Below are 10,503 nucleotides of genomic sequence, written 5' to 3'. Positions count from 1 at the left end.
CTTTATGCTTTACAATGCACAATTCCATGAACTTAAAATAGATTTTTTATATAAAACTAATTGATTTTGAATGGGATGGACTATAAGAATTAATCGAACATCTACATCATGCATATATGACTGAAAACTTACATTTTATAGTGTGGTATTTATTCATAATTTGATTACCAAATCTCATGTGTGCAATGCACGTGTACCTTACTAGTGAACGTTGATACTAAAAAAAAGGGCCCCCTCAAAAAAAAGTACATGCTCCTTTATTCCGTTGCCGTGCGCGCGTGCGTGTCTGAACAAACAAAGAAACGGCAAGCTAGCTAGCATGCATGTGCTCGGTTTGTTGTATCCCTCTGCTCTTTGCAGGGCGCGCATCAGGTCATGCCATTCGCATCAGGAGATCGTCTGGGTCTGTACCTGGCTAGCTGACGCCGCACACTCCAAAACCGCCGTCTCTTTCCTTCACAACGATCTCAACATCATCACGCATGAATGATCACACATGCACCTCCCGTCCGTCAGTGCACCGCCACTGCATGCTGTCGGCTCTGCCTCAACCGTAGTGGGCGAAAGCGACGTCCAACACCGTAGATCCGAACCCAAATCGGGGCGAAAGGAAGGACAAGTGCGAGGGAAAAAGCCGCACATCTCCACGACCATGTATATGTTTATTAACTTATATACATCGGTGCGTGCGATCGCGTCCGAGGTGACCCAGCTCGCCGTGCTCTGGTCTTTGACTACGTAGAGGCATGGAGTGCCGGCCGGCCCGTGCTCTGGCTGGCTGGCGGTGGCACACCACCCAACTTTTCCACGTACGGGCCGGGCCGGGCCGGGGTGGTGCCTGCTGACTTCGACGCCGACCGGTTTTCTCCACGCACGCTCGGGCATGGGTGGTGGCCGGCGCACGGCTACGGCTAGCTTGGCTAGCTAGGCAACGCTATATATAAGCACGCGGCGTGCGGTATCCGATCGTGTCAAGTCGAGTGCACGGTCGCCGGCCCAGATCACACACAGACACAGAGCGGCTAGCTAGGAAGCCGGCCTTTCTGCTGCCCGGCCGTCACCGAGAAGAAGCTTCGTGCATGGCCTCCGGCGCGTTGCGTCGCCGTCGAGGCGCTCCGTTCAGGGTCTCGGTTGTCCTTATCGCCACCGCCCTGGTCCGCCTCGCCGCGTCGGCTGCTGAGAGGACGGCGACGAGCGGCCCGGAGCCGGACTGGCACGTCGTCAGCGTCGCCGCGCTGCTGCCGCCCGCGGCCTGCACGGCGTCCAAGGGTACGTACGTACGTACGTAGTGCATGCTCCGTGCGTCGTTGTGTGATGGTTTCCTGCCTACGTATACGTGTACTCTTTCAAAAGATATCATTCGAACCGCATACTGGCTAGTGGTTAGTACAAACGCAGACTGCGCATAGCATAGTTTAGAAGCAGGGACATGGAGGCTAGGCAGGGTGGCGCATAACGTGTGACGTGTCTAATGAACGATGTGCTTAAGACTTATGGCAGAGAAAACAAAGGATTAAGAAATGACATCCCATGTGAAGAAATAGTTTTTTTGTGGATAAGAAATAGGTTATATACCTGTTCGGAAACAAGAATGCTGATTAAAAAACCCTTTAAATTCCACATAAAAATAAATGGATTCTGAGATTAGCAGTAGTACCTGATTATAGGATAAAATAAAAGAAAAGGCATAATGCAGTGAAACTTCTTGAAGAGATCAGCCCGTGCTTGATTTCTTCAAAAAAAAAAAGCTAAGAAAACATGATAATTGACAAAGTCATCACGGACGTTTTGATATCAATCTAAACATCGCCTCCATCGAAACAAACACCCCTTGATGATACATGTAGGATTTGAAATCTGGATTTTTTTTTTCCAGGTGGGTTGAGGGTAAAACCACCCAATCTGGGGTGGGTTCGAATTTGATACTATTCACAATCGGTTTTTTTTAATTTGTTTATCAAGTTGTACAAGGAATTTGGACTCGACACTTGATAGCGTGTTAGATCTATATTGTCCCATTATAATATATATGCTCCGTCCGTTCATAAATATAAGATCAGTTTTGCTAAAGGAAAATGTACAGCACCGTAACTATTTTCTAAGTTGAATGTATATAGGGACGTGTACATTTACTCACTTCAGTTCGTACGTGGTCCATATTGAAACATCGAAAACATTTTATAAGTGTATTTTTGTAAATCTCTATATACATCCAACATTTTTGCAGTTCAATTTGAACGAAACATTTAGAAACAAAAAGAGGTAGTAGCACCTTTTTTAGGGTAAATGCACTCGATAATTATAGGTAACGCAGAAGCTGACTCAGGGCATCTAGTCTAGTCCAGAAAAGGAAAATGACGTATCAGTCTGGATTCAAAGGTCGCTAACCAGGTCGCTTTAGTCCCTCCGTGAACAGAATGGCCACTTGATCTCTAAACAAGTGCGCCTCTCTGAATTAATCCCCACAAAACTGCTGGCCTCCTGCAGCTTAGAAGACCGGCGATCACATCCTGATCCAAAATACAAATATAGTAGTATTTTTGTCGTCATACTTTATCAGATCACTGACAAGTGCAAACAGCGGTCAAAATCAAAATGTGATTGCGGTATGCGTCGAGTCGTACACTAGCGGTAGCTAATTTTGGTTCTGCTGCCCTGCAGCAGTGGCATCAAACTGGTCGGCCCTCCACGTCGTGCACCGGCACGGCCCGTGCTCGCCGCTGCAGGCTCGCAGCGCCCCGCCGCCCCACGCCGAGCTCCTGAACGACGACCAGGCCAGGGTCGACTCCATACACCGCAAGGTCGCCGCGGCGGCGTCGCCCGCGCTGGAACAAGCCCGTGGCGCGAAGGGCGTGACCCTGCCGGCGCAGCGGGGCATCTCCCTCGGCACCGGCAACTACGTCGTGTCCGTGGGCCTCGGCACCCCGGCCAGGGACGTGACGGTGGTTTTCGACACCGGCAGCGACCTGTCGTGGGTGCAGTGCACGCCGTGCTCGGACTGCTACGAGCAGAAGGACCCGCTCTTCGACCCGGCGCGGTCCTCGACGTACTCCGCCGTGCCATGCGCCGCGCCGGAGTGCCAGGGGCTGGACTCGCGGAGCTGCTCGCCCGACAGGAAATGCCGGTACGAGGTCGTGTACGGCGACCAGTCGCAGACCGACGGCGCCCTGGCGCGCGACACGCTGACGCTGACGCCGTCCGACGCGCTCCCGGGGTTCGTCTTCGGGTGCGGCGAACGGGACACCGGGCTGTTCGGCAGGGCCGACGGGCTCGTCGGGCTCGGCCGCGAGAAGGTGTCGCTGTCGTCCCAAGCGGCGTCCAAGTACGGGGCGGGGTTCTCCTACTGCCTCCCGTCGTCGCCGAGCGCCGGCGGGTACCTGTCCCTCGGCGGGCCGGCGCCGGCGAACGCACGATTCACGGCGATGGAGACCCGCCACGACACGCCGTCATTCTACTACGTCGGCCTCGTCGGTGTCAAGGTCGCCGGGCGGACGGTCAGGGTCTCTCCCATCGTGTTCGCGGCCGCCGGCACGGTGATCGACTCGGGGACGGTGATCACCCGCCTGCCGCCGCGCGCGTACGCGGGGCTCCGGTCCGCGTTCGCGCGCTCCATGGGCAGGTACGGGTACAAGCGGGCGCCCGCGCTGTCCATCCTGGACACGTGCTACGACTTCACGGGGCACACGACGGTGCGCATACCGTCGGTGGCGCTGGTGTTCGCCGGCGGCGCCGCCGTGGGGCTCGACTTCAGCGGGGTGCTGTACGTGGCGAAGGTGGCGCAGGCGTGCCTGGCGTTCGCGCCCAACGGCGACGGCGCGGACGTCGGCATCCTCGGGAACACGCAGCAGAAGACGCTCGCGGTGGTGTACGACGTCGCCAACAACAAGATCGGGTTCGGCGCCAACGGCTGCAGCTGATGGCTGGCCGCTACTTGGTCGATCGAGCTTAATCGATCACCATTTTTTTTCTCTTCTGAAGTGCGACATGGAACATGGAAGAAATCCAAATATATCATCGGTAATGCAAAAAACTGTATTTTTTTTGCGGGGGACAAAATACTGTATTTGTTAGCGAGCAACAACACAAGCAGAAGCTGAAATCAAACTTTACATTTTAATTTGTACCACTGTGATTCATGCGTTCTAACGGTTGCCATCACTTTTTTTTTACAACGTGTTTTCTTAAATCCAAAAGCAAATTCTTCTTCTCCACCTTCAATAGCATGTTACACACAAGGGTGCGCGAACGTGGTAAAACCCGATGAATCCTAAGACTATGACACAAAAAAGGGTTTAAAACAACGACAAATTGGACTCATCAGCATTATAACCTCATTTCGTTCTTATCAAGTTAGCTTAGAGTTTTAGGGTTAATGTATTGGCTAGAACGTTTTCCCAAATTATCTCTTGATCGCCTGCATCAGGGCAGATCGACTTTGATCCCTTCCGAGACATGACATCTAATGCTCATGGCGATGAAGCGAGGTCGGCGGTGCTACCCACGGCGACGTCAATGAAGGGAGACCGTTGGCACTGCTCACGGCGACGGCGACAAATGAAGAACGGTGGCGCTACTGCCCATGCCCCATAAAGAGAGAGATCGTCGACGCTGCTACTTGGTCCTCATGGATCATGGTGAAGAAAACAATCAGGACAAGCGGTGTTATTTGATACCGGCCTATATCGGGTGTTTTCGGTTTTGTGAGAATGGATTGCGATTACACGGGAACTGAAACTGACGCAGTCAAAACAAACGTAGGTAATGCAGTCATGAGCCGGTGTAACCGAGAGACAACAAATATGTCACGAACCAAACACGTCATTTGTTGTTGTGCACCGTTTTTTTACACTACACCTGCTGCGAAAGAGTGTTGGCCTTGTCGATTGCACTATCTTGCCATCAACCCGTGACTTTCAATCACATAGGGTGACTACTTTTAAAGCAAAATTTTATAAAATAAAAATATACAAATATGTGATCTAGCTTTGAATGGCCCGACGCCACCCACCTTCCACTCCACATGCATCCCGACGCCGACGCGAGGCAGCTCCTCAGCACGCCCCTGCCGCGACGCGCGGCCACCGTCCGCCACGTCCTGCAGGCGCACGCCCACCTCGTTTTGCCAGCGTGCTGCGTGTGCCAGTTTGAGGTATGTGTGTGTACACACAGAGGACACCAAAGCATCCCACTGACATGTTACCTTCTGCAAAATAATTCGATGAAGTCAAGTCTTGTCTCGGTGAAAGGGAAACTTCTATTGCTCATATTAGTAGGCTCCAAAGTTCAGTCAGCCATAGACTAGCTGTGTTTGGTCGAGTAGAAGATAGGACAGCGATGTGGCTTAAGCCAGGCCCTGCTGATGTATATGAGGATCTTCCTCCTGTCTGAGCAATGAAGTCCCTTCAACCCCGCAGGAAGAAATCGATGAAGTTTTTTCTCCCTTTTTGCAGCAGCAATCTTTGGGGTCCAATGCTCCGATTCCTGGTGCAAGTCGATTGCGCCTTTGGCTTCAATCATCATCACCTCCCCCGGCTCCGATTTCAGGATTTTTTACCCCCGTACTATTTTTTTTTGTTTTTTTGAGGATTACCCCCATATCATTTGACTAAGGCCCATAAACATCCAACCGGCCCAGCAGTTGAGGGGAGCAGCCTGCAGCCTGCAGCCCACTTGAATCTGAGGCTCGCTCGCAAGGACCGACCCACGCCGCCGCTCCCTGCCGATTCCCCTTCCAGCCTGGTGCCCGCCGGCCGCCGCCCTCCTGCAGCTCGACTTCTCCTGCAGGGCTGCAGGCTCCAGCCTCTCCCGGCCGCCGCCCTCCCGCGGCCTGGTGCCCGCCTGCCGTCTTCGGGTCCCCTTCTGCTCGCCTCCCGCAGCCTCGTGCGGTGGTGCCCGCCGACCGCAGCAAGGTGAGGGTGAGGTGCTTCTGCTTTCTTCCTAGTGTTGAATTCTTGAGTGACAATGAGTATTGAGTTAAATCTCACATATAGGCTCATCTGTGTAGAATTGTATGGGCCAATTAGTTGATGTTGATTTTGTTTGACCATGAGTATATTCATCCTTCCTGCTCAACTGTTGTCCGTATATAGATAGGCTCATTTGTGTAAAATGAAATAAAATTGGAGTGTCTTGGCCACGCCACTGTGCACAAGACATCGTAATGCTGCAAGTCTGACACGTTTTCATAGGCCAACAACAGGCAAGAAGCGTGTTATTGTTATGTATTCATACTTGTGGCTGGTGTTTCCATTGGCAGTAGACATCGAGCAGCTGGACAGTCAAACTAAATGCCGTCTATGGCCCTTACCATGTTAGTAACTTAGTATGGAGAGAAGTTTGTGCAATGCAATATTTGTAACCGTGTCAGGTTTTATGGATGGTTGATATGTAGTTTGCCGATTTTGTTAACTTGGTTTGTTATGCTGTTTCTCAAAATTTGAAACTCTTGCTTTGGCTGGTGTTGCATCTACAATCCTACATGCATGATTTTCTTTTCTTTAGTCGCTTCAGATTTTCACAAAGAGGTGGTACTATTTATGCCATGTTAATTTGACTCTTTTAATTGTTGGGTTAGCCCTGGTTTTAATTCATGCCAGTAAGCGATGATTTTTGGTAATGGTAATTTTGAGGAAATTGAAAATTTAATGAGGCAAAGTGTCATCTCTGTGTCGTCAATTTGACATTAACTATGATATATGCTATATTTGTGTCGACTTGACTGTAATTATGAATTTATGATACATATGCAAGTTGTAATAATTTTTTTGAGCAAAAACAGTAGGGAAGACCCTTACTGTGCCATTTTTTTGTTTTTATAAATGAGGGACATGTACAAATGAGGTTACATGGGGATTACATAAGTTGTTACAATGGGTTAAGCTTATTGTGATATATGCTATATAAAGTTGCGTGGGTACACCATGTCCTGAGTTGCCGATTATTTTAGCATGGTTGCATGACAACCTTAACTTATTGATTTTAAAATTTCACTGCCTTGGCAATGACAGCTTAACCCAGTACGGCATTATATATTTTGCGATTCGCAAATCTCATAGGAAACAGCTTAGGACATGGCAATGGCTGTGGGGGCGCGTCTCCGGCAGGAGAAGGTGAAGAAGTTTGAAGATTTCGTTGACCGGCGGCTCAAGCCTGACCTCGTTAATGCCATAGCCCAGCGCGATAACTTGTTCCAGCAGCAGAAGACATTGTAAGACTCGGTTCTCTCCTCATCTTCCCTTGTGTTGTAACTGTACTGAAACATTTAGGCCCCTTGATTCTTGTTATTCAAATATATGGCCTTAACATTGCTCATTCTTCTGATCAATGAACCTTCATTTGGTGTTGGCAGCTTGGATTTGAAGAAGAACATCGAAAATTTGGAAAAGAATGGTGTAACGAGTATGCGATCTATGGTCAATCTTGGGTCAGAGGTGTACATGCAGGCAGAAGTGTAAACATCCTTTTCCCTCTCCCCCGCCTAAACAATCTGAAGTATAGTAGCAAAAACTCTCTCGCTTTCTCTATAATCTCTAGAAAAGAAATTTCTCTATCCTAATGCTAATGTAAGACAAGTCAGAGACCATAATATTATTAGGGTAGGTGGTTTGCACTGTTTAGGGGCCAGTCTACATTACTCAACTGGAGTAGCTCTATGCTTGAGGTAGCTTTTGCAGTAGGATAGACATGAGAAAGGTGTTCCTATATCGATCTGAAAAATACAAAAAAGGTCAGCTGCCTTTTTAAGAAAAAGGTGGTGTTCGCATATGGAGACAGCATGCAAGTGAATTAGTTTGGTGTTCACTTTATTTATTGGAAGAATGCGGTTGGCCATTACACAGTATAACAAGCAGGAACTTCCTTTGATATGTCCTTATGCTGCTTCTTTATTTCAACTCCATTCCTAACTGCAATTGTTTAACCAGATGTTAGCTTAAAATTACAAATTTGGAATAGCTTCATATCATCATTGTGAAGCGCTAATGAGAATTGACTGTTTCGAACATAAGTGCCTACAGTCAGATTTCTTTAACTGTTGAGATCTTATTAATGCCATTATTCTGTGGTGATTTCCGCAGGCCGAACACGAAGCACATCTTTGTGGATATTGGTCTAGGTTTTCATGTGGAGTTTACTTGGCAAGAGGCTTTGCAGTTTATATCTGTAAGAGAAGCAAGGTTGGCCAGGTAACTCAACTCGAACATTTGAATATCAGATCTTGCTTTTGCGCAGCAATTTTTATTACACATGCAGCATGTTTTTGTGAGAGGAGAGTTATGCTAAAGAGATATTGATGATTGAGGGTGGTTCGGGTGCTTCATGCTCTGTTCAACACAGTTTGTGTGGATACTCGATAGTATATACCCAGTACTTGTTTTAGGTATATTATGGAACTTGGTCGAAAATAGTGGTTTAGGTGAAGTGCTTGGATTCTCTTTTTCTTGTGAAGCAAAGAACAAGAGAAAGAGATGGTATTCTTGAGCCTTGTGATGGCTCTTAGATTTCTAGACAATATTTGTATTTAGCTATTCATGGTATCCATTTCTCTGTTGGAGCTTGATGCTCGCTTCAGCCATCAGATGACGAATGGAGGCTACTGATTAGTTATTTATCATAAGCTAATACGTATACATTGTACAGAGGCAAAGCTGATTCTGTTAAGCTGGTGTGTTACTGATCTGCATCTAATATTCACTTCCATAGACACCTTTGGAAATTTTATGAACATAACATACTTTATGTAGCATTAGTTAGCATTGTATAAACCATTATTATTCACTGTCGGACCATATTAGTGGTTTGCCTCATATATGTGGCTCATAACATGTACTCCCTCTGTTCCAAATTAGTAATTTGGAACGGAGGGAGTATGTATGTTCCTATGTCTCAACTCTTGAATGGGTTTATGTTTATTGACATTGCAGCATACAACTAACTAGTACGGCTCCAGTTCTATAGACACATCATTCCATTCTGTCAGGCATGTGGTTAGGTAGGCTGCAGCTGTTTGTACTACAGTGACAGTCGTTGCCAATGTTTGGCCCTTGTACGACATTCATATACTGTTGTAATTTCCCTTTTTATGCTTGAGCGTGCTCCTGGTCCTCTGTTGACATTCATTCACTCGCATGTTAATGTTGTAAACTTTTGCGTGTTTGTTTGCAGACAAATAGACGAGTACACACACCTCATAGCAAGCATAAAAGCACAGATCAAGTTGGTATGTACAATGAACTAGGTGCTTCGTTTGATGCAGTAGATGTTGTGAATCTGCTTATATTCAGATGTTACCCCCTCTTATGTTGTTTAAATGCAGGTGTGTGAAGGTATCCGCGAACTCCTGCAGTTACCGGCGGAGTGAACGGCCGGGATCAAACTAGCGGCAGAGAGATGCTTACACACCAAAGTTGCGGCAGAGAGTTAGAGATGCTTGGTAGAGGAATATGATGTATCTTGCCATGGATTGTTTGAAGATTCTTGCAACAAGCTGTATGCCAAGAATGCAGCTCTCCCAAGTCCCGATGTTGACTAGGACGCATTGTGTAAACTAAATATGAATAGGTAAAAGAAGTGGCAAATGAGAATACTGTGATGATTGAACTTTTGTTTAAATTCCGTGAAGCTTGTTGCAAATCATCAAGTGTCTGCACTTGATGTGTGTTGGTATTTGCAAACTGAATTTTCAGATGATTGGCAACAAATGCAATGTGTTGGGAAATGATGACGTTTCTTGCTGCCTGAGTACTCTACAGTTTTGCTAGGAAAGAATCATCTGCTCATTAGTAACTACCGTAGGCAAATTCATCGAAGGTATCGATAAACTCACTAGGGCCGCGCGGGAGAAGGGAATTCTTTGTTTCATACGCTACATGCATGATGGTGCTCAAGATGTGCGTCCGTTTTTGTTATATGGCTTTAGCTTTTAGATTTAGACAAACCGTTTTTCTTTTCTTTCGGGATGCTTGCTGAGGCGAGGGTAGGAGCACAGTCATTTCATATTGTAATTCTTCTGAGAGCTGTCTAGGTAATTTTAAGAATGAATGTATTTACTGAATCTATATACATGTATTTATCATTTTTTTTAAAGGAAAATTGCTTTGGGGGCGCCTCGGGGACTGCACACCAACTTCCAAAAGTGCTTACTCTCTCGGATTCGCTGCTCGGGTGCACATCTTGCCTCTTGGGGAACACAGTAATTTTAAAAAAAATCTATGCACACGTAAGATCATGGTGATGCATAGCAACGAGAGGGGAGAGTGTCGTCCATCTACCCTCGTAGAGCGTAAGTGGAAGCGTTATGACAACACGGTTGATGTAGTCGTATGTCTTCACGATCGACCGATCCTAATACCGAACGTACGACACCTCCGCGATCTGCACACGTTCAGCTCGGTGACGTCCCACGAACTCAGGATCCAGTAGAGCTTCGAGGAAGAATTCTGTCAGCACGACGGCGTGATGAAGATGATAATGATGCTACCGACGCAAGGCTTCGCCTAAGCACGG

The 10,503-nt window shown here is 47.5% G+C and overlaps 2 protein-coding genes across 4 annotated transcripts; both read left to right on the top strand.

Moving 5' to 3' along the window:
- The first annotated feature begins 995 nt into the window (after positions 1–995).
- Positions 996–4,073, top strand: LOC123107229 (aspartyl protease family protein At5g10770-like). Its single transcript, XM_044529228.1, has 2 exons — positions 996–1,269; positions 2,662–4,073. The coding sequence occupies exons 1-2, from the start codon at positions 1,080–1,082 to the stop codon at positions 3,915–3,917; spliced, it is 1,446 nt and encodes a 481-aa protein (XP_044385163.1). The 5' UTR covers positions 996–1,079; the 3' UTR covers positions 3,918–4,073.
- Positions 4,074–5,643: 1,570 nt separating this feature from the next.
- Positions 5,644–9,592, top strand: LOC123104128 (protein UXT homolog). Of its 3 annotated transcripts, none has more exons than XM_044525876.1 (6): positions 5,644–5,909; positions 7,056–7,207; positions 7,349–7,450; positions 8,076–8,183; positions 9,163–9,217; positions 9,314–9,592. In XM_044525876.1, the coding sequence occupies exons 2-6, from the start codon at positions 7,071–7,073 to the stop codon at positions 9,356–9,358; spliced, it is 447 nt and encodes a 148-aa protein (XP_044381811.1). In that variant the 5' UTR covers positions 5,644–5,909; positions 7,056–7,070; the 3' UTR covers positions 9,359–9,592. The 3 variants fall into 3 exon arrangements, with proteins under 3 accessions (XP_044381811.1, XP_044381813.1, XP_044381812.1); XM_044525878.1 differs by having other exon boundaries at positions 5,649–5,909; positions 7,008–7,207; XM_044525877.1 differs by having other exon boundaries at positions 5,649–5,915.
- Positions 9,593–10,503: the final 911 nt, after the last annotated feature.

Source organism: Triticum aestivum, chromosome 5A, assembly GCF_018294505.1.
Source record: "Triticum aestivum cultivar Chinese Spring chromosome 5A, IWGSC CS RefSeq v2.1, whole genome shotgun sequence".
Taxonomy (NCBI): Eukaryota; Viridiplantae; Streptophyta; class Magnoliopsida; order Poales; family Poaceae; genus Triticum; species Triticum aestivum.
This window is presented reverse-complemented; position numbering and strand designations above follow the sequence as displayed.